At 38.6% G+C, this 24226-nt stretch overlaps 1 protein-coding gene across 1 annotated transcript in view; it reads left to right on the top strand.

Annotated features, from left to right (window-relative positions):
* cacna1bb (calcium channel, voltage-dependent, N type, alpha 1B subunit, b) overlaps positions 1-24226 on the top strand; it is a 242922-nt gene that overhangs the window by 152759 nt on the left and 65937 nt on the right. Inside the window, exons 16-24 of the mRNA XM_040000034.1 lie at positions 208-339; positions 13419-13491; positions 13777-13894; positions 14366-14433; positions 14847-14953; positions 17021-17083; positions 17923-17964; positions 20729-21484; positions 23712-23887. Of these exons, the coding sequence (XP_039855968.1) occupies positions 208-339; positions 13419-13491; positions 13777-13894; positions 14366-14433; positions 14847-14953; positions 17021-17083; positions 17923-17964; positions 20729-21484; positions 23712-23887 (1535 nt within the window). The remainder of the gene's footprint in view (positions 1-207; positions 340-13418; positions 13492-13776; positions 13895-14365; positions 14434-14846; positions 14954-17020; positions 17084-17922; positions 17965-20728; positions 21485-23711; positions 23888-24226) is intronic.

The following is a 24226-nucleotide window of genomic DNA, read 5'->3' as shown; positions in this document are numbered from 1 at the left end:
ACACTGATTTGTTTTATGCCACCTACACTTCTTATTGCTATTTGTTCCACTCTGCCCTCCTCTGCTTTGGTTGTATTTGCAAGATTTGTCATATTACTTCTGTCTGAGTCTTCCTGTTTGCTTTTTTGTTTTTTTGTGTGTGTGTGCTCCAGTATGTACAACAATAATTTCTTTGTGCCCCTCTTTTTGTTTGCTCTTTCATGTCAGATACTGGAACTCTTTAAGGAACCTTGTTGTTTCCCTCCTGAACTCAATGAAGTCCATCATCAGCTTGCTCTTCCTCCTGTTCCTCTTCATTGTGGTCTTTGCCTTGCTGGGGATGCAGCTCTTCGGAGGACAGTAAGTGATTTGTCCAACCTGATCTGCTCTTTTTCCTCCTCTTTCCAACCATTTCTAATTCATCACACGAGCACCAACACAAAAACAAATCCTCTCCTCTTCTACTTCTCTAATCATTTCCCCACCTGACCCTTCTTGTGTATGATCCCTGGCCCAGCGTGGCAGTGGTGACAGACATGTTGACACAGCAGGTAGCTGGCAGATCAGCAGTAGTGACTGCAGCCCTTTGATATCACTCTCAGCAGGAGCTCCATGTCTTCTAACAACGGGAACACCTCATGATTCTGGGCTGGCTGCAGTTAATCAAAGGCCTGGCATCCGGCCCCGTCTGACTCAACTCACACACAAACATTTTACTTTCTCTCTCCTCACATATCATCTCACATCACACAAATACTGCTCTGGTCAGATAGTTTGCCTTTTTAAATCTACAGTACTAAAATTATTATTAAATCCTGTTGAGTGCTTAAAAAGAAGGTAACTGGATGTCTCTTGGCTTGTGAAGATATTTCACATCTCGTCCAAAAGGCTTCCTCACTTCTAAAACAACTGTGTGACCCAGGTATTTAACCCAATGTAGGGGGCCCTTTGGAGGTATTCCTGAGGGTCATTGATCCCCTATTGATCATGTGAGCCATCACAAGCGTGGATCATTGCAGCTGCCGAGGTTTCACCAAGTGTAAATCTCTATATGTCATGGCCCTGCATTGTAGTTTTTGGACATTATAGTGTTTGAATATTCTGAGTTGATTCTTGGTTTCATTTACCTCATGCTTTAAGTGTTTAGTGAGACTAATTCCTCCCTCAGTGTTTCTCTCGTTCTCTTGTGTCTAGCTTCCTGTGTTGGTTTTTGTAGTCTCCAGCCTTATCTCCATGTTTATTTTCCCATTTCACCGGTCTTGTCTCTGTCTCCTGCTCTCTCAGCTCAGTCATGTCCCCGTCTGGGCTTTGTTCTGTCCCTCCACTCTGTCGTGTCTCCATGCCTGTTTTATCCCCAGCTCCTGTGTCTAGTCACTTGTTTTAGCCTCTGTGTGCACTCCCCAGCATCTCCTCTGTGTAGTCAGTTGTGTCTGGTTGCTGTCTCTCCATCTCCATCTTGTCTCTATGTTGCTCAAAAGAGTGTCTTTTCTCCACTTTTTTGAGAATGCCAAACTTGTCACTGGGATTAATAATATCCTACCTAGTTTGGAATACCCTATGATCCAGAAACTGACATTGTACATGGAAGCCATGTTATATCTAGCCATTAAACTATAAAGAATTTATATAATATAAAGAATAAAAATTTTCACATTTTAAAGTCTAGAATGTTTAATCAACCAACCATACAACCATCCATCCATGTTTACCTGCTTATTCAATTAATGGTAGCAGGGACCTGGAGCCTATCGTGCACGTGTTGCACTGTGGGAGAATGCCAGTCCACCCGGAGAGAGAACCCATGGAAGCATGGGGAGAACATGCAAACACCACACAGAGAGGGATCAGCTGGCTAGCAGGAGGCTGGCAGAAAAAAAAACAATCAAGTAGAACAATTAATCTCAGTGAAGTTAGTCCAAAGCACAAGGAAGCACCGTGCTTCCCAAGTGGGAATAAGCACAGACTGGAAAACCAGGGTAGCTGAGGCAGGGATTATATTTGATTGCAGACACGGATTCAAAGAGTAGTGGTGAAAAACAATCAGAAAAAAATTACACACAGTGATGTCATTTGTGAGACAAAAAAGGTGTTGGTATTTCTGTGTGTCCACCGTTTGAAAAACAATAAGCAACACATGGAAGTATTTAGTATTAAGTAATGGAGTATTTCTTAACCATTCTTTTTATTTTGGAAAAACTGCACTCATTTGCTTTGCAATGTTCTTCCTCCAAGAAAGTTTAAACTGAACAACCAAAACACATTTAAAATGATATTTTAACCAAGTAGTGGCACATTATGTGATAAAACAACAACAACAAGTTTTTCATCAAAAACAGGCTTCTAGATGTATTTATCAGTGTCAATGGTTAGTACTGTTGCCTCACAAGAAAAAGGAAAAGCCTAATGTGCTGAGTGACCTTTTTATTTGGAGTTAGTATGTTCTCAAAGACTGATTGTTGTAAATTTGAGCGTGGATGAGCTGTTTGTCTCTCTGATGTCCCTGCCTTTTAGCAAAGTCAGCTGGGGTGACTTCAGTCACCACGAAAACACTGGTTTGCAAAGCAGTTAAAAAACATGGATGGATTTATGTTCCTCCTGGTCAGGCATACCTAACTTAAACAAAAAGTAAAACAAATAGATGAGTTTATAAGCTGTAGTGTTTAATAGGTTGGATTCTATGTCAGGTTGTCAGAGTGATGAGTCTTGCATGATGTTATAAATGTTATAAATATGCTTTTATTTAAAGCATTGACTTCAGATGGCTTAAGAATCTCTTCTCCATTGTATTTTTCTCTGCTCTGGCAGGTCATAAATACACTCAACTGAAATGCACAGACGGCCTTCATAAAAACCACAACTGAATTTCTTTGAAGCAGGAGGCTGTTGCCATGGCATCAAGCCTTACATCAGTCTGCAGCATCATTAACATCACATCAGTCTCTGGTGATGGACAAGTGTGAGATGAGTCTGACATCCACATGGTGCTTGTAGCCAGCTGAGCACACCAGGCTGAGCACAGTGTTCTCTGCCCACCATAACAACCATGCTATTGTTAATTCCCTTATTCGAACATTTTTACCTTTAAAAATGTCCCCAGGATTTTAAACATTTTTTTTGTGTTCATGAGTCTAAACATAGAAGTGGTTCAGTCGGGTCAGGTAAAATCTAAAGAAACCGCAACAGTTCCTCAGACAGAGCTTCGTTTTAAATAAAAAGTTTTCAAACCTAAGTAGAAGACTGAATGGCCTTTTAAAAGGCAGCAGAAGTGCTTTGTTATACCCAGGCTTTATTTTTGGCTCAGAGATTATGTACTTGCTCTCAGAACGGTAAAAATTCTGAGAACTGAAAGATAAACAGCTTGAGGTAGAGGACTGTGTTCATCCTCCTGCTGAGACTCACAGGACATCGTTGACTGTTTTGCAAAAGTGATAAGCTCAAAAGTGCAGGATTTATTATAATGCAATAATTTTTGGTTTTCTGTTGGCTGCTTTGTAGCTTTCAGTTCTAGAGGTACAGACCTTCTTTTGTTGATTAACTCTGACTTTTTGTGGGCACAGGAGAGATGGCATTTTTACATTTTCTGCTCAGGCCCTTTTAAGTGTCCAGGATTGGTAATTGTACATCCTTTCAAAACAGATCAGAAACAGAAAACATCAAAGGACAATTGTTTACTCCCAACCTGTTTGACATTCCAGTTAATGAGTTTTTGGAACATTTTAAAAGACTTGGCATTTCATCAAAAAATTTTAAAGATTAATCTGCAATGAAAATAATTACTCATGGTCAGTCAGTCCTTCCAGGAATTTATTATGCTGCAAAGATGTAATACAAATTAAAATTCATCCCATCATTTTCTACAGTGTTTCAGAACTTCTTCAAAAGCCAGAGTGAACAAAGAAAAATCAAGGCTGAGGTTCCACAGAAAAAATCCGTCTGACTGTGATCTGAAATGCATTTTTAAAATAAATGTTACCAACACAAATGAATTGTTTGTCAAGTCTTATGACACTTCAGCGTTAGCATATTGTGTAGATGCTAATCTAAAAGTGCTGGCTGAGCCTGCACCTGCTCAACTTGCTTGTTGAAGGAAGTCGCACATTGACCATAGCGGTTAGCAAGAGGAAATTCATGTGTTATGGTGCCACATCATTGAAACATCTTTACTAGCTAATGCTAGCTGTGTTCCTCAGAGCAGTGAAAACAGTTCCAGCGGTAGCTTGCCTCGCCTCGCGTGCTATTCCCCATCAGTTTACTGTGAAAGATTCACAGTTTATCCACAACGTGCATGCGCAAATCACAAAAAAAGAGATGTTAAACAGTGACAGCTACAATTTCCTATGAGTACAAAGAAGCAGAGCTTTGAGCAACAATAGACAACCGTGGTCACAAGATGGCAGTGATATAAAGCAGGGGTAGGCAACCTTGTTGATCATGAGCGCCATCTAAAATTTCCTCAGAAGTCAGTGTGCCATATGATTGCATTGGCAATAAATTTAATAACACTCTATATTAACAGTTACACACTATACAGAACAACTTTATAGAATTATATTTGTTCGCAGATGTTGGCAGCTATCAGCGAATAGTTATCAGCTATTTTGAAACAAAAAAAGACTTTTTATCCATAACAAGAACTCCATAACAGTAAATGAACTGTACAACAGAAAATACAAATGCTATTTATGGTCTCCTCACAAGAATGATAAGAAAAATAAACTGGGCCAATATGGCATGTCTGTTAATACAGAGACACACATGTTAAAGTGATCTCTGGTCTCCCACTCAGAGACACAGGTCTCTGAGTGTCCAGCATTCAGACGGCTACCTGAGGACACTCATGTGAGAGAAAATCTGCTCACACAGACATGTAGAGCCATATACTGTCAATAAGGCCTCTGCAATGTTCTGAAGACAGTTAAACTTGTCAGGTAGTGATGTCCAGCAGGTGAAAATGCAAACTCCATGAACACGCACAGCTGTGGATTCCAGCTGCATTCGTAGTTCTGTAAACTTTGACCCCCACAGAGTCGAGGTTTTCAGTTCAATCAGCTGCATTTCGATGTCACATTAACTGGCATTAACTCAGCCAGTTAATGCGAGACAAACCCAGCTGCTCATTAAAGCTTTCTGGTTTGATCAGAAAAGAAAACATTGGTCCATACACCTGAAAGTCCCGAAAACGCATTGTGAATTCTGTCTCGAGTCTACGGATGTATCCGTGTATTTCCGGGGTGCTGATGCTGCGCTGAGCGGACAGCTCCTGAAGCATTTGTGTCGGAATGTGGAAGTTTCAACATCGCTTGAAAAAACTGCCAGCTAGCAACGTCCCTCTCACCGGTAGGCTAAGTTATTTTTAGCCAATTACAATGAATCTAGTAGTTGGGGCTGTTAGCTAAGATACCGTCATTAAGAAGAGGCACAACTAATGTGTCTATGCAAGCTGATTTGCGATGTGCACCGCTGGCCCGGCCATTTATTTTTTAATGCACCTGCTCAGATTAATTCACTGCGTGTCATGCCCAGGGCTGGACTGGGACAAAAAATCGGCCTGGGCATTTTGACTAGAGACCGGCCCACCAGGTATTATAGGACAAGCCATAAAGCCTTTGAATGAAAACAGATGCCGTTGTGACAGTGATGTACACTGTCTTGTTGATATATGTATAATTTCTATACATTTTACATCAGATAAAAACTTTGGTTGTAAGATTCAGATAATTAGTTATGAAAAGCGAGACATTTTAAATGAGAATAAGAAAGAAAAGTATTTCTTTGTGCCCCCCTTTCCCTGTTAATGCCCTACCTGGCCCCCTGGCAAAACTTTGCTAGATCCGCCCCTGCACAGTTACCAGCTGTCAGCTACGTAGAAAAGGATCCTGGTGTTATTTGTCTCTCAGAAACAGTTCATAACTTCCCTTCAACTCATTCATGTCAGCTAAAAGGTAAACCTGTTTCTCCATCACCTGTTCAGCTCTGATGATTCAGTAAGGACATCTCCTGGTTTCATCTTCATGTTTCCCTCTCACCAGATAACCAAACCAACATCCTGACCAGCAGCTTTACAGCTGTGGCTCCAGCCAACATCAGCTGATACTAGAAAGTAATATTAAATAAATTCTAACAACAGCTGATCAAGCTTTAAACGTGCTGCTGTTGTTTAACGCGACCTCCGCTGGTTTCCTCTTTCTGGCGCAAAGTGAGCGATAAACAAACAAGAGAGAAAAGCTGATCAGCTGATCATTGATCAGTTTCATGATTGAAGTAGCAACAGGAGAGAGAGGGGGAGAGAACGAGAGAAGAAGAGGCAGCTGCAGCATAAAGACACAGAATAACTCCAGCTTTGTGTCTTTTTCCATTGTAGCTGAAGTCCGGGACAAACTGTTCCTTTGCAGCTCAATACGAAACACCTAATATTTTCTCTGAATGCGGGACAATTCCGTTTTTTTAAGGGACGGTTGGCAACTCTACTAACTAACCTTATGAATAAAATAAAGTTCACTATCAGTAACATAGCACCCACCCAGCTGTATAGAAACTCCGTCATGCTAGCTAGCACGCAGTACGAGTTATTGTAACTGGCTATAAAAAGTCAGCACAACGAAAATAAACTCCACCTAAACTTGGTTTATATCTGACCCAGATAGACTGCAGGTCATAACTTCTTACCTGAAGTTCATTTCACCTGACACTCGGACCGGGCGGCCGCCTCGGGTCTCTCCTCCTCCTGCCTCCCCTTTCCCTCATCCACCTGCTGGCCTCTGTGGCAGCTCCACCATACCCACCATCAAACAACTGAGTTGTTTTTACACATTGGCCAGCATCTGGTCAGACCACCACCTTTCATTCTTTATAACGTTTCAAAAAACAAAAAAAAAAGAAAAAATCATCGGCCCATAAAAACGAAAAATCACCATCAGCCCACCGGGCAAATGCCCGATGGCCAGTCCAACTATGGTCTGCCATCAGTTAACCCTTCGTGCCCAGGGTTGCTGACCCCTGATCTAAAGGATGGATGCAAACAGCTTTATGACAGCACTGTCTGAGACAAATAGAGATAAATTGCTTTTCTTTGCTTCATTTTAATCGATGTCTATTTTTAGATTTGAATTGTCCTGGCAGAATGCAACTGGGTTTTAGTAATAGCTTATCTTCTGTTGGAAAGCTTGGCTAGAAAGGTACATTCTCAGTACCTGTGGCATAGGTCACTTGTATAAGCTAATTAATTCCAAGTAACATTGAATTTCACTCACTGTAACTGAAGTAGAAACTTTTAGTAGAAACTTTTGGTTGGGCCACACTGAAAGCCATTTTATTTGTCAGAGAACTGCATTAAAAACACCAAAAACATAATGGAGAAATTTCAGTTCAGTGACTCAAGCTTTCAGCGGTTAGCCTTTGTAGACGCCCTGTTTCCAACTGCTGTGTCAGCATTCACTCATCAGTCAAAGCTGCCACATCTCTAACTTTAACCCTTTGTAGTGTTAAAAAAAAAAATCAACATCTGTGCAGTCGAAGAGTCTGTTTGTTTTTTGTGCCACGCTGTACAGTAAACATTATTATTAACAAGGCGTCTATGTGGGCTGACTTCAGTTTAGAGCAAACTTTAAGTGGCCATTCTAGTTTTTCTTATAACTTAAAGTTAACTTTATCTAATAGCAGGATTTGCCACTTATTTTATGAAAAAAACTGAAATCAGATAAAAATAAATAAATACTAAATCTTGGGTACTGGTTGATGACAAAAATTATTCAAAAATCTAAAAACCTATAATATGAAAATATTTTAGCTGCATATTTTAAATAGTCATGTGTTAACAATATCCATTGCCATTATTTATACAATATTAGCTGTTGTTGTTGCTGTTGTAAATGATGTATGATGTAGGAGAGTGAGAGCATGAGCTTGTGGGGAGTTTGGCCTCCTATGACTCTGATTTAATGAAGTCTCCATGGACGACACATGGAAGCCAAACAGTGTGCTTCCAATCCCTATTATCAGAGTAAACAGAACCCTGCACACAAAGGGGCAGCAGCAAAATGCAGCATCCATTCTCAGATTCCACTAATCCCCATGAACGAGGGGAAAAAAAGACAGAAGTGTGGGATGGAGAGAGAGTGTGTGTGGGTATAAAACAGGGAATGAAAAGAATAAAAAGAGGGAATACCGATATGATGTGAAGTGGAGAAATTGGTGAAGAAAGCAGACAGGATGAATTAAAGACAAATCATTTCCCCAAAATTTAGAGTAATGATTTGTCACTTTTTATTCCAATTTAAAATCATCCTAACACAAATAGTGTAAAGTTATGTACCCCAAGGTAAAGTTTATGTAGCTGAAGCATATATATATATATATATACACACACATATATATATATATATTATTTATATTATAATTTATATGATAAATTATTTTTATATAATAAAAATAACCTTGATCGAAATTTGAGATCAGTTTGAGGTACCTTAGAGTTGATGGTTCTATTATTAAAAAAATAGATAAAGTAATTTGAAAATGCCGATGTAACACCACAACAGGTCAGATTTTGCAGGAATTTTTATTTTTTTTAATATTCTGTTTTTAAAAAGATTATTTTACTAAATATCAGTATTTATATTGACCTGAAATTATCCATGACTGGTCAGAACCAAGTATACATGCATACAGTACACACGCACACACACACACACACACACACACACACACACACACACACACACACACACACACACACACACACACACACACACACACAGCCTACAGCTGGGTCTGCTCTTTTGCACCAACAGTCGCTTTGGTAACTGTCGGCGCTCCACATCCTCTCCTCATCTTAAAGTCTGTTCCTTTTCCTTTTGCCTCTCTTCTACATGTGGGTTTGACTTCCAAAAACATTTTTCCCCCACATGTTCCATTCTGGTTTTTGCATGACATATCACATGCTTGGGATTATATGGCTGTTAAGACATTTAACTTTTATACAAAATTGCAAAATTAATTGCATTTCAACTCAAATTTACAGTATTTGAACCCATATAAGTCATTTTAGGTGAATACTTGTAGAATGCCTATTGGAAGCATTCAATGGGAGCTTGCTATATAATTCCTGAACTTTAATATGCATCTTGCTTGAATATCGCATGAAAACTTTGTCAGGATTATGCTGTCTTCTGAATTCTATTTTTCCAGATTTTTTTTTATTACACCTTGATGTCGGGAGACATTCAAGATGGAAAGAATATTTATTTATATTTGATTGTAAATTTATAAAGAATTTTTCAGCTCTGTATATTTTGCTTTAAAACTCACCTGCAATTTTGTTCTGATTACTATTTTTTATTGTTTACTTTATATGTTATTTTTTTATTGTAAAGTACTTTGATTTTAAATGTCCAATGTAAATGAAACAATAAATTAATAAATAAAATACTTTTTTGTTTATATAAAAAAACTGGAGATCCATTCAAAGAAAAAAAAAAACCCCAAAAAACTAAAATATAAATATTTTAGTAAGAAGCATTTTAACTGAAATCCAGGATGCCTAGAATTAAAGGTATCCCGGTTAAGGGCTTTCTACACAGGCAGCAGCTAGCAGCAGAGTAATGATAAGACACATAGAAAGTCATTGATATTCAGTCACTTAAAGCAAAATCTATGCTAGCAAGCAATTATTTATAAATGATATGACACTGTTATATGTAGGATTTAAATGTTAAAATAATGTTGGCTGTACACAGTTTTACACAGTATCTCACAGTCTGGTTAGACGTTCAAATGTACTGACCAATTTACTAATATTTCTCAAAACTTTAAATATACCACTTAAATAATGCACATTTAATTTGTAAATATCAACAGCTACCCACAGTGTGGTGTAGTTCCAACAATAGCTTTAAAGATAAAAAAAAAGACATATGGATATGTGGAATACCATGCACAATGCCTGCTTTCTTCATTGTTCATACTCAGTCACAACTGAAAAGCATCAAAGGTGGAGAAGAAATCACTCAAAGTGTGGGCAGGAAAAGAAGTTGGGTTTGCTTAAAATGGGTATAGTGATAATTCATAAATCTGTTGCTATCCATTGGAACTCTGTTGCCATCTACATACATATAAATTCACATTAGTTACATATATTCAGTCCAGCCAGAACCTTGAACCCTCCACAAATTCTGAGTCAGGTGCTTTACAGGACAGAAATTTTAATAGCAAAATGACACACATCCAGAATACAACCAGTTGAGTATCTGATGTGTTGTGCCCATTTTGCAGTGTGACACAAGGACCGGACACACGCAGCGTCGACAGTTGAATATTTACTTACAATGTTTAATGCCACTCTGAGTTATGCAGTTTTCACACTGCTCAGCTGAGTTCCAGCTCAGCACACACCGCTTTCCTCCAGCCCCTGGCAGCTACTGAAAATGGGGAGGCATAGTTAGTGAGATGGAGGTCAGCTGTGTGGGTCAGCCATCCCTTGACACCACACCCTGAACTCACTACTGCACCCCTACCCTGCAGCTGAGCCACGCCCCGCTACATGCAGCCTGACTCAGTTCGATTGCAGTGCATTGGCATGTGATCTGACCACAACAGAATTTAATAAACCAGAAGATAAATTTGAAACCAGTTGACTAAATACGTCTTAAACTAATTTCTTTCTTTGCTTTTTAGAGGAAAGGTGAATATAAACTAAGTAGAATTTGGAACCGGTGAACAATCATTTGTTTTCTCATATTAAAAACAGTCACAAGTGCTAATTTTTTAAAATAACATTTAAAAACAATACATATTTCCCATTATTTTGCCATGAATTGAAATATTTTTTTTTCTTTTATCCAACCTCAAACATTTCTTATACCTGCCTTTTTATTTTCATCATTAACTGAATGAAGTTCAAATGATGAATAGTAGGAATGCAGGTTCAGTTGAATGACCGACCCATCCTCATGCATTTCTGTGTCACTCTCTCATTGTCTTCTTTAGTTTCAAGACTGCGGATTCAGGTTTTGGCAGGTTTGTTGGGTCATGTGGGGGCTTTTTGCAAAGATTTAGAGTCTTTTTGTTGAAAATGTGCATGTCTGATGAAAGTATGTCATTAAGCTAGAGCCTCTTATTAACGTCCATTATATAGTTTCTAAATTGCTTCAGTGTCGTAGAAATCCAGTAAAGAGAACTGAATCCACTTTGGATCCATTATATCAGACATACATATTGGAGTCTTGTGTTTATCTTAATACTAACATACTTGCAGCAGAGAATAGCTTTAAAGGTTGTGTGGAAAGAAGACAGAGGCTGTACACAACAAATATGCTGTTAGTGAAGCTGTAAATACTGGAACGTTATCTTATATTCTTTGGTGATTTCTGTTGGTGCCTTTTCTGCATGTTCAGTTTTCCATTCAGGTTTTCTCTTTTCTTGAGCCCAAAACAGACTGGCACTTTCTGATGCATGCCAAGATAGCCATGTGTACTATTTTATGTGCTTCATACAAGTTACTTTAATTTTAAGGTGATGAAGCATGGAAACAACCAGGCTACCTCTTGTCATTTAGCACTTCTTCTTTGGCGTTTTAAGTGTTTTAACAAAAGAACTGAAATCAGCTCTTTGGTGAAGAATTGTGTGAAAGGAAGAAAAATGTATACTTCACATTTTACTTTATCTGCTTAACTTTTTTGATGGTTAACATGGCATGTGAATTGGTTGATTTGCTTGTGAATACAGCAAATGTAGCAGTGTGTTTTGGACTTAATAGCCGTGAGCTTTGGCTACCTGGTGACCATTATGTCCTTCTGTTGCATGTCCCTCCTCCCATCCTTCTCTACAAGCCTTTATCAATACAAAACACCCCCCACCACTTGATGTAAGAAGACTAAGCTCTCCCTGGATCTTTAAAGAAATCCGAAAAGCCTACTCCCATCAGTGTATTGTGCTTCTGTCTTTGTGAGGACGTGTAAGTTTTAGACATTTTTGGAAGATGTGTACATTTTGTATGAACATGAATTCAAAGAGCAGTTAGAGCAAAATATGTAAGTGTAAATGCTGGCATTTGATTTTACCTACAGAAAGGTTGGGAGTTAAATGTTCAGTTTTTTTATGAGCAAAGGATAAGTAAGGATGGTGACAATGCATCATGTAGCATGTTTAATGGTAAGTTTGGTAAACTCTGGAAAATTTGCTTGTGTAAAGCTCGTGTAAAAGTGTAAATTAGTTGAAAAAAAAAGGACAAGGTATTTTACACTCTACCGTTACATAAGTACATAAAAACAATACAACCCTTGTCTACTGAGAATCATTACAATGAAGTAGAAGCCTACAGAACTCAAAACAAAAACTGCTGTTAAGAGCCATGCACACTACAGCAAGAGCATTTATTAAAATGCATTTTTGTTATTTTATTATGTTATTTCATTTCCATTAATTACTTCAGCTGGCCTCCTCCTACCTTCTGGCCCTTGATTCCCCTACACTGGCTGCACTGTCCGAAGTTATGCCTTGGCTATGGCTGACAGGATAAAACTAGCCAAATAAATTCCAATCTAGCCTACAGAAGGTTGCTTCTGCACATGTGTAAAAGAGTTGGATTGCCAATGAATGCATTCATGTTTTAATTGAAAATGATAGCTGACTGGAATGATAGCTGAAAATTACTGGAAATGAAGCTCTGTGACCTTGAACATGCCACTTTTTCTCTGCTGAAGCTGTTCATTTTCAATTTACTTTAACAAATGTCACCAGAATCACTCAGCATCATTGTAATGTATTACTTTGAGCCCTGGTGTCAGTATTACTTGCTATTTAAATGTATTAATTTATAAAAATGTAATTGTGATCGTCACCTTTCTAGCAAAAGTCAGAGAATATTTACACAAGATAAAAAATAAATAAATAAATAAAAAGCCACAAATATATAAATATATAAATGTTGTAAGGCTTTGAACTCTCCCCAGTTCGGAGATGGCATAAGGAATATTAAATCCAGTCTGTCTCATGATCTGCTGTCAGTTTGTTGACAGTTTCAATAGCAAGGTCTTATGGATAAATGAAACAACAAAAGCAATATCCATGTTATTATAAATTGCATTTATCCTTTAATGGTTGGGATCAGGAAATGATCATTGAATGTCCTCACAGGTATAGAAGTACAAATGTGTGTGTGGTGGGGGTGTTGCAGATGGGAAACAAAATGAAGAAAATGATCCAGTTGTGACTGCAGTGTGAATCTGTCCTTTTTTGTGCTCTCATGTTTCTCATGTCCTGAAACATGTATCGTTCCTCACAGCTTTCTGTTTTTTTATCCCATTAATCCAAGTGACTTTCCTGAACTGCAGGTAGAGCCCATTAAGACCTGACTGGAACCTCGTTTTTAACATTTGCTCTAATGGTTTTGGTTTTGTTTTGTTTTTTCAGTTTGTAATTATGTTGTTGTGAATTCTTTTTAGGTTTAACTTTGAAGATGAAACTCCAACAACAAACTTTGATACCTTCCCAGCAGCCATCCTCACAGTGTTCCAGGTAAAACAAGAAAACAAAACATTACACATATGTGCGCACTCATGCTTTCCAAATGAGAACAAGAGCATATTGACACTATGGAAAAATAAAGTTTGTTATCAGTCATTTTAATTAGAGCAAATGAGGGGTCTGCATACCTCCGTGTGCCCTAATGAGCTCACTGATAATCCTTCAATTAACCTGCACTCATAAGCCCTCACTCTGTAAAGTAATTTAATTCTGTGCTCTGTGAGATTTGCATGCTCCTTTACAACCCAGCCTCGCTCTGACTCTCGTTTCCCTCAGATTCTGACTGGCGAGGACTGGAACGCAGTGATGTACCATGGGATCGAGTCTCAAGGAGGCGTTCGCGGCGGCATGTTCTCCTCCATCTACTTCATCGTCCTCACACTCTTTGGAAACTGTATCCTTTTTGACATCACAGCATACACACAGTCAGAAGCAGTGCCCATCAATTACAGAAAAAATTTAATTGCAATGTAAATGCTGACCTTATCAACAGTAAACATTTCATTGATACATGTAAATGAAATGTTATTGCAGGGATGTTTTACTTTGGATCATGCTACAGCCAACTCATGTTACAAGTTAAGTCTTTCAAGCTCGTAAATATAGGCTGAAATAGGAGTGATTTCTCTAAAAAACGAAGGTGATGAAAGATGAGAATTTTTTGCCAGCTAGCAGTGAGTTCTTACTCTGTCAGCCGTCATGTACTCTTGTCAACTTGAGGTGAAAAATTAGGCCCTGCTCTGTCAGGTAAACTGACAGATCTATTCAGCATCAATTTTTCAGATTGCTACTAGTTTGGTGGGAAAAGCCAATGAATACTTAATCTGTCCAACTGTTGTTGCTCCTGAGTGCCGTTGTTATTCAGACACCCTCCTGAATGTCTTCTTGGCTATTGCCGTCGATAACCTTGCAAATGCACAAGAGCTGACGAAGGTAGGCGGGAAAACCAATCCAGCAAAAAAAAACCCAAAACAAAAAAAACACTTGCCAGATGTTGATTTTTGAAAAACAGTAAAGACAGATTCATCCTTTACTCCTTGAACAAATTTCAGTGTTGCTGAGACACCTGGCAGAGTGAGCTTTTTCAGCAAGCTTTTCCTGGGTTTGATGTGATCCTATTTTCATGGCTGTATTAGGGTTATATATGGCTGAAAACAGATATCAGTCTTGGGTAAAATTTCGACAATATCAGATGACACAATTAAATTCTGATTGACTTTTTTTTCCCCTAAACAAAGGTCATGACTGCCTAATCTGATTTTGCCCAGAAAACTATGGAGCTCTGTTGCAATAGTAATATATTCCTCTTAAGCACAAATTAATGTCTTGGTTGTCACTGGCTGAAGGATGAAGAGGAGCAGGAGGAGGCAGCCAATAAGAAGCTTGCTCTACAGAAAGCTTTGGAAGTGAAAGAAGTCAGCCCGATGTCAGCAGCCAACATTTCGATCGCTGCGTAAGTTTCTCTTTCCCCAGACAGCAGCTCCGTTCAGTCCCACACGGAAATAAAACTGTATGATATCTCTTCGTAGGTTCTTCCCTCTCAGTCTGACATGTCTGTGTGTATATTTGTACCCTGTTTGATTTGTCTGTGTTCTGAACTTCTCATCCACCCCCATTAAGTCAGTGCCCCTGTGGTGTTTCTTATTTATTACACCCTACTCTTTACCCTCTTTAATATTATAGGCAATTAAGGAAGCTTCAGTGAGTAATACATGTGAGTTTCCACTAGCAAATTTCATGATTTTTTTTTTTTTATTTGCCCTTGAATGTTGCTACCTGCTGCTAAAATGGCATTTTATAATCAAAGCTGTTGTTTGATTATAACTTACAAATGATGCAGCTCTCCATTCTGCATCTTTAGATGATAATCTCAGTAGTATTTTAGATATCGTGTCCCAGTTATTTCTCTCTGTCTACTAAAGTTAGTGAGTAATGATTAGCTAAAAATCAGTGCAGATACTTGATGTGATACTCAAAGTTTTCTGAGGATTCTGCAGTCTTTGGAAAACTAAGTACACTGTTAGGAATTAAGAGTGTAAGAAGTATAAATAAAGTTGGGCACTGCTAATAAAATTCAAATGCAAATGACTTGAAAGTTTAGCAGGTTGCTGGTTTGTGTTAACACAATGTCAAAAAAATTACACAATTGGTCTTCCTAGCAAATTCAACCCATGGCCAGACCATGCAATGCTCAGAGAAACATAAAGAAGTCCAAGAGCTACATCTTAGACTCTATAAGCCTCACTTAGCATTAAATGTTAAAGTTAATGACAGTAAACTTGGAAAAAAACTGAAAACGTGTGACTTGTTTGGAAGGGTTGCCAAAAGAAAGGCTCCTTTCTATAAAAAACAAAACACACAGCAGCATGATTCTGGTTTGCAAAGCTGCATCTGAACAAACAGCAGGATGTCTGGTACATGCTCCTTTGGATAGAGGAAAGTGGAGATGTTTGAATATAATACACAGTGCACACAGTCTTTAAATGCTACATTTTTAAGTTTAAAACTTCAGTTTGTTTCTGTGTTGCTGTGAACAAATTATGGGTTCATTGCATTTTTTTTTATGTGGTCCCAACTTAAAACCAAAGCATTTCACATGAGATACTCATAAAGAGCGAGTAAGCTTAATGCAAATCATAAACAGTGAGACATGAAGCATGATGAAAGAGACAGGGCAACACTGATAAAAAATGGAGAAACTCAAAGTGGCACAAGAAAACCAAAAGAACCCAAACGGATCAATTATTCGTAGCTATAAATTATCACGTCTCGCTGTATTTTCCTGTCTTATTCACTAAAACAGCAACAATGCATTGTCTCTGCATTGTGTTCGTACGTGATTGTTTCCACTTGTGTGTTAAAAAATTCTGCATAGGTCTTTTTGTGATGACATTTTTTTTTATTCATTTGTAAAACTTGCTCCTTAATTGCCGTCGTCCTCACTATGAGGTCAGTTAGAAAATTATTACTCCCGTAAATCCCTGGCTAGCCGACTTGTTCCCCATTACACTGCTCTTAGTGTTATCACGTGGCCCTGTGCATTAGTTTCAGCCTTGTCAGACATGTTTAGTTTGTGCATTGAACAGTGTGCTCACACAAAAAGTCAGTGGGCTCATAAGAAACTCTTTATTTTTACTATCTGTGTTCAATGTGCTGTTTCAGAGAAACTCAGGGTTTCATTACAAAACTGAAGACAAAATCTAAGAATCTTCATTTGAAATAATTTTAAATATCTAAATATGTTTCAAATTCAACATTTCATTGTAAAATATAAGATTACATTTTTCCTCTTCATATGTTTTGGATTGAAACTCCTGAATGGTTTTCAGTTTCAGTTTTCGTCATAAAGATGTCACACGTTTTTCCGTTGCTGTTGTGTTATTGAAGTATTTGCACAGATTAGTCCTTTGCTGTAACACAGAAGGCAGGGGGCAGGTGGAATGTCAGTCTTTTTGTCCACCTGCCCCCTTCGGATTTGTGTCTCATTTTTTTTTCCTTTGTTTTTGTTCTGCATGTACAGTTTTGTAAAGCAAAATCGAGATGCACTCTCTCGCAGGTCGTCCATCAGCAGCATTCAGTCACCGTGAGTTATCACTCTCTGTTACAATATTCTCCTCCTGGTCTCCTCTCCTCTCCTGTTTCCTTTCCTCTTTGCCTTCTCTTCTAGTCTTTCATCCCTTCTGTCTCCTTTCTTCTCTGCAATGCATTGGGTTTTTTTCCCTCTTTACATCTCTTCATGTTCTTGTATCCTCCCACTTTCGGACAATCTGTTCTCTCCTCTCTCCTCCAGTCCTCTCCTTTCCTCTCCTTTCCTCTGCACCTTCATAAAACTAAATTGTGTTCTGTCATAACTTCGTTGCTAGTGAAGTGAAATGTATTTATGGTTCTTCTTTTTTAAGTCATCGAAACTGTACTATAGCAGATGGCACACGGTGCCACTGTGGTTTAATTTTGACTGTAAACTGTAGACTGTTGTGCCTCTGCCTAGCCTTCGGTGCCTACAGTAATAGATCTTCAGCTCTGTGATGTGAATAATTTGTCTATAAATGTTTAATTTCTCTGCTTTGCTACTACCACAGGCAGTTTGGCATTTCCATTCTATTTGTTATTGTAGACTCCAGGCTGTCACTAAAAGAAAAACACAACAACAACCAGCTTTTGCTCTCCCTCCTGGTGATCTGCTCTCTTAATTGATTACGGTGCTGCTGGAAGGCCATCGCACCTCTTTGAGTTAACACTGGTTTCTTATAAGGACTGCTCTTCTTGTGTTTTTGAGTGTGCATGTGCTATGTCACAATATCTCACCAGTTACTGTAGCATTTCTAGCTTTCATTTCTGCAGTCGCCTACATGTATTTCAGTAGTTCACCTGTCTGTGGATACCTGTCCTGTCCTGTCTTCTGTCTCCCTGTCTGTCTCTTAGGAGTTATACTGTCTACTCCTCCCCCGCTCGATGTGTCTTGAGGTACAGGTGATAAAATGGAAATAAATGACCAAACCCATAAAACTCACAAATCATACTGTGAACAGGAGCAATATGCATTACATTGATGACAACCAGGAATATTATTACATTAAATGGATGCTCTATGTTTGATTTTTTTATTTTGAGAAATAAAAAAAGCTCCCATTTCGCCCCATAATTATTATCCCAGATCATCTTCCCCTAAACTCTGCTATTACCCACCGCATGATTTTCCTGCCTGAACCATTTGCACATGACTCGGGTCACCCTGTGCAATGTCAGTGAGGCATGCCATATTAAGAAGTCCCAGTAAACGTTTTGATGTTGTCTGCTACAACAGCTGTTTTAAGTTTCACATGATGGTTGAAAAATACTTCTAAAATAAAAGTTTTAGTAGTAGCTGTAGTATCTTTCTAATAATTGACAAAACAAACTTATCTTGCATGTGGGAATAGTTAAAAAAGTATCCCTACAGATTATACCGTTATAGTGCAAGACTCCCAATGTCCTGTACAAATAAAATAAATTCACCATGCAACACACAATGAGGCAGGAATAAATTAGCATGTATATATGTATTAATATACATTAATATGTGCTTTTTATTTGGAATATAGACATCTGATAATACTAGAATTAATACGCTGTGTGGACAAGTACGTCAATCTGTAAGGTTTCAATAATCTAAAATTCCAGACTTTCAATCAAATGACGTTGTGATAAATAGCAAGTATCAATATTTATTTATTTATATTTTTTTATTTGTAAGGGAGGATTCACTGAAACTACTAATGTACATGGAAACGTATGCACACCTCATGACAACGTTAAAATGACCAATGTTACTATTTTAATAAAGTTTACTGACGTCTTTAATAATAATGGATTGCATTTATATAGCGCTTTTCGGGGCCCTCAAAGCGCTTTACAATTCCACTCTCACATTCACACACTGGTGGAGGCAGCTACAGTTGTAGCCACAGCTGCCCTGGGGCAGACTGACAGAAGCGAGGCTGCCATATCGCGCCATCGGCCCCTCTGGCCATCACCAGTAGGCGGTGGGTGAAGTGTCTTGCCCAAGGACACAACAACCGTGACTGTCCGAGCCGGGGCTTGAACCGGCAACCTTCCAGTTACAAGACAAACTGCCAACTCTTTGAGCCACGATCGCCTACAAAGATAGTTTTGGCAAGATAACACAAACCCAACAATTCCGCCAATGTACATGCTAAAAAACAGGCATATCAAAGTTTTGACCCTCTCATTTTATTTTAATTTCTGACATGCACCACCATGCAGCAATACTCAATATAACTTGTTCCACAAATTTACAAAAGATTCTAAGAGTTGTCAGGGGGATAGATTACTGTGCATGTTCTTGTTTAAAGGACTAAGCATGCTCGGTCTGTGCACAGCAATGATAGTGAGTTGGCTAGTTTGTAATGCAATAACAATAGTACATGCCCATATTATAATACAGGTTTCTAAACCTGTGATTTATGTGTTATGTGGTTGCTAGACAACATGATGACCTCACAATATGCAACATAGATCACTTAGGGGTCTAAGATGTAGCTGTGGTAGGGTTTGTAGCTCAGCTTCTGATCGTGTAGGAGGAGTTCATGGAAGGAAAGACTACAATTTGTGTATTTTAGTAAGATAAATATCTGTAAGTAAATGCTCAATTTATGAAATTAGTGGAAAAAAAAATCTCCTCTTATTGGTTGTTACTTTCAAATCTGACCTCGGGTATAAACTGGGTACCTGTATTAAGTTTGAAATAGTTGTACATGTGTCCATTTATTATTATAAACCGTTGCTTTTTAGCAAACACTCACCTGAGTGGAAAAACTTTCTTTGAGCATATAAAATACTTTTATAAAATGTGCAAATCTCTTATATACCACAAAAAGCCTGCTTGTAGTCTAAAAGAGAATGACGCCTTAATAACAACATGTGAGATTTATACAGCCATACCAAGGAGAAGTGAGTTAGATTGGAGAAGAAAATTTTAGTCTGTGACTAAAGAAACTTAAAACCCTGCATTAGTCAGAGATTTATAATGTAATTTCACAACATTTAAAAGCTTAACAGTGTAATATAAGACATACTTAGTGGTAAGAGAATTAAATGTCAAAATATCCAAATTAAGAATAAGGATCTCCTATTTAGACACAAAAATAATGCTTCATGTTTATTAAGACATAGAATTATTTTCTGAATAAAATGTGAGTAAAAGTTTATTCATTTAACTCATGAGTCATTAAAGAAATTGTACCTGGTACAAACATATCAGGTAAATTTCATTTAACAAAACTCCTTTAAATATAACTGTTTACATTCTTTAACAAAATGACATGAAAAATGTACGTGTCATCGAATGACTTAAAGCCAACATTTTTCCGATAAGTATTGCAAGAGTGTATGCTGTGTGAAGACATTGTGTACGAAGATTGTAAGAAAGAAAACTGTAAGAAAAATTGTCAAATTTTTCTATGTTGGTTTTGAGATACATATTCATGCATGGTAAGTAAAGGTTTCACCATTGCACACATCTGTGCTGACGCATCCATAGGCTTGTTTCTAACTCACTTATCCAGCGTCATTTTAAAGAGAAATGTTAGAATTTGCAGATGACAGTGTGACTATGGATGAAAGTGTGGATTGTAATGTTCACCTCATAAAATAGAGCTAAACGTGTTGTATGTCATTACTTATTGCTGTTCCATGATCTTTTCCTGTGGGTTTTATTCGATGTTTGCAGCAAAGAGCAGCAGCGTTCAGCGAAGGCTATGTCAGTGTGGGAGCAGAGGACTAACCAGCTTAGGAGACATAACATAAAAGCGAGCAGCGAGGCCCTGTACAACGAGCTGGACCCCGATGACCGCCTATTGATGTCCAGCGCCCTTCATCTGCACCCCGACATGAAGACTCACCTGGACAGGCCCCTTAGGGTGGAGTCCAAGAATGGAGACAAATCCAGCAGGGCCCCCGAGGGAGGGTGGGAGGAGGCAGGGGATCTCCGGCAGGATGACAGCTTTCACACACACTCCAGGAAGCATCACCGCCACCACGACAGTAGCGGGGAGAGCAGAGATGAAGGAGATGTCCGGGGAGGGAGGCACCACACCCATCACAGCAGGAGCAGAGATCACAATGCTGATGGTCCACAGACAAAAGAGAGGAGAGGGGAGATGAGTCACAACCGCAATGGAGGGCAGGGGCACAGGCACCACCACCACCAGACCGGCTCCCCTGAGGAGGAAAATAATGACCTGCAGGGAGGAGGACGAGGAGGAGGAGATAATAAGGGGCATCACCACCATCACTCACATCGTCCACCTAAAGAGGGGAATGGGATGTTGGCAAATGGTGCACAGTCAGAGCAAAGGGGTAGAGGGGGAGGTGGAGGAGATAGTAATGGAGAGAGGAAGGACCGATGCTCTCGTACGGGCAGAGCTCAGACAGCTCTGGGTGGAGATGACTCTAAGAGGAACAAGAACGGAAACAGAGGTTACAGGTAAAGCTGCAGATTTTGTTGTTCATATAAAATGCTTCATTTTCAAAAATAATGATCTTTCAACTTAACCAACACACTATACTAATACACTTTATTTAAGCCGTAATGTGTCCAAATAACTTAATTAGGTGTATTTACCTCAGAATATGTCATAAATTATTGATTGACTAATGATTATCTCATTCACTGGCTGTTAGTTAGTTCTGACATTTGGTGATTATTTGACATCTTAAGTGTAAACAGTAATAAGTAAGAAAATATGAAATTTTATAATACATTTTTTTTTATAATACTTCTTCATCCCATTCACTCATCTTCTTTCCATTGCTTTGCTCACACACCTTAGTGCAAATTTTGCTTTGTTATTGCTAAATGTGTAAATTAATAACTGTTTTCCATGTCAAGTTAAAAAGATGACACAAATCTGTGTCAGTGTTGCAAAAAAGTGAGTTTTTGCAGGTGGAAGTTCTGATTGCGTCTGTAACAACAGACACAGACAACAAACACTAAAGTGCTTTTGCTTTTTTATTGTAATTTTCTGATGCAATGTGTTTTGAACAGAAGTTTTTATTATTGTTGGTTTCATCAGCACATTTAATATATTACTGCTCCCAACTACAAACTGCAGCTCAGTAAGATTAGATTTTCGCTCTGCTTCCCATTTCTTCATTCCATGTCCATGACAACACTGTTTCTTTTTTTGTAAAGCCAGTTTTAGACAACAACCTATCTGAGTGGACATTACCAGCACTCCATGTGCCATTAATGGCCTTTACTTGTGATTCTCATTTGATGCCTGACCTCGAATCAAGTCAAATAATTAACTCCACCAAAATTGGTTTCTAAATAAGTTCAGCAAAAAATATGAAGACACAGTTCTGCTGTCAGGTGTAGCTTCAGTCATAACTTGTCATAACTTAAAAAAAACATTAATCCACTCTGAATTTCGTCTAAGGAGCGTGGAAAGAAAGCAACCTTTTCCCTGTGTGTGGGACAACTCCCACTAGGGATTAAATACCTGGGACTCTCCACCATTTGGTTCTAGAAGACCAAAGAAGCTTCTCGGATGAGAGGTGAAACCTCTTTAAGAAAATTAAAGGAGTCCAGCTGCTTTCTCTCGTGGATGACTGAGAGCCCACACAGACACACTTCGACTGTCTTGTTGTAGATCCAACTTTGAGGCCCATTTGCAGCCATCATCACTCCATGGGCGAATTGATCTTGTTAGCACATCTGCAACCTGGGTCAAATGGTTTTAGTTTGGGTTATGCACCCTATCATTGTATTTTTGTTCTAGGAAATTATTGAAGAAATGACAAAAACTTGAAGATTTATTCAAGAAGACCTATTACCTTTTTCACACAAAAAAAACATAGTGTGGCTTTTATGGTCTGTATTTACTAAAACTGCCAGTTGAGGACCTGTGAGTCACCTGTACTTGTCCTTTTATTCACGCTGTTCAATAACATGTTATTTTTTTCTCCATGTATTCGCTTTTCTTGGCCGTGTTTGGACTGTAATCAACTGCACAAAGACTGATACTTCAGATTAGTGGCTATGAAAACAGTCTGTGCTTGAGACTCTGGCAGTCATATGAATAATACGTTTTTACAGAACTGTATGCAGTCCTGGCAGAAAAAAACCCCAAAACGAGGTATATCTTAAACTCAGATTGTTTTGATTGTTTGGGGTTCCCAGGAGAAAGCTTCTTCTCTCTAAAGAGAACATGGCAACAAGGCTTAAATTTGAAAAGCTGCATCTCAATAAACCACAAGAAAGCTGGAACAATGTCAGATGACACCAAAGTGGAGGTCTTTGTCCACAATGCACAACACCACATTTGGAGGAAACCAAACGCAGCATATCGGCACAAACAGCTATAAAGCACAATGGTGGAGGGGTGATGATTTGGGCTTGTTTTACAGCCACAGGACCTGTACAGTATTTTGAACTGAACAAGAAGTCAGACATACAACAGAGCGGCTAAAAAATAAAAGAATCAAGTTGTTGCAATAGTCCAGTCAGACCTCAACCTGATTACAATGCTGTGGTGGGGCCTTATGAGAGCTGCTCATGAACACCTGAACTTATTTTATACACTGATACTATATGAAATTTGTGTTTTTAGAGCTACCTTGTGCTTCTTTGTACAAAAGGGAAAGGAAACAAAGTTTGGGGTTTTTTTTGTTTTGTTTTTTTACACTAAACCCATCTTTTTTTTCTCCAGGGAGATGGAGCCAGATGCTGAGGAGGAGAGCTTTACCTGCAGTCCTCAGCAGCCTACAGAGGATGCTGACAACCAGAAGAACTCCACTAGGGCCAGCCAGGCTGGCCTCAACAGCAATACTATCCACATTCCTGTCACCATCACTGCCCCGCCTGGAGAAACCACCATCATACCCAGTGAGCATAGTGTGTTACTGAGACGGGAGGTGGGGAAGGATAGGGAGGTTAAACATATTTGTGTTATATTAGTTATCACTGTGTTAGTTCAATCAAAAGTCACCACATCTCGCGATTAGCAAAGAATCAAATGAGTGAGTAGACTTTTATCACACATATAAAAGCAGCCAAATATCCTAAAATACAAAATGAGCTGTCAAAAAGCACAGTTTTATTTCAGCTGACGATGAAGCCCACACGCTGTGAAAAAATCATGCCATAACACTTGTGTTTGGATGACTTTTTTTTTACCTTTTTAATCTGAAGGAGGAAAAAAGAAAATTTAACTTTTTTATTCAG

Source organism: Simochromis diagramma, unplaced genomic scaffold, assembly GCF_900408965.1.
Source record: "Simochromis diagramma unplaced genomic scaffold, fSimDia1.1 OVJJ01000596.1, whole genome shotgun sequence".
Lineage (NCBI taxonomy): Eukaryota > Metazoa > Chordata > Actinopteri > Cichliformes > Cichlidae > Simochromis > Simochromis diagramma.
This window is presented reverse-complemented; position numbering and strand designations above follow the sequence as displayed.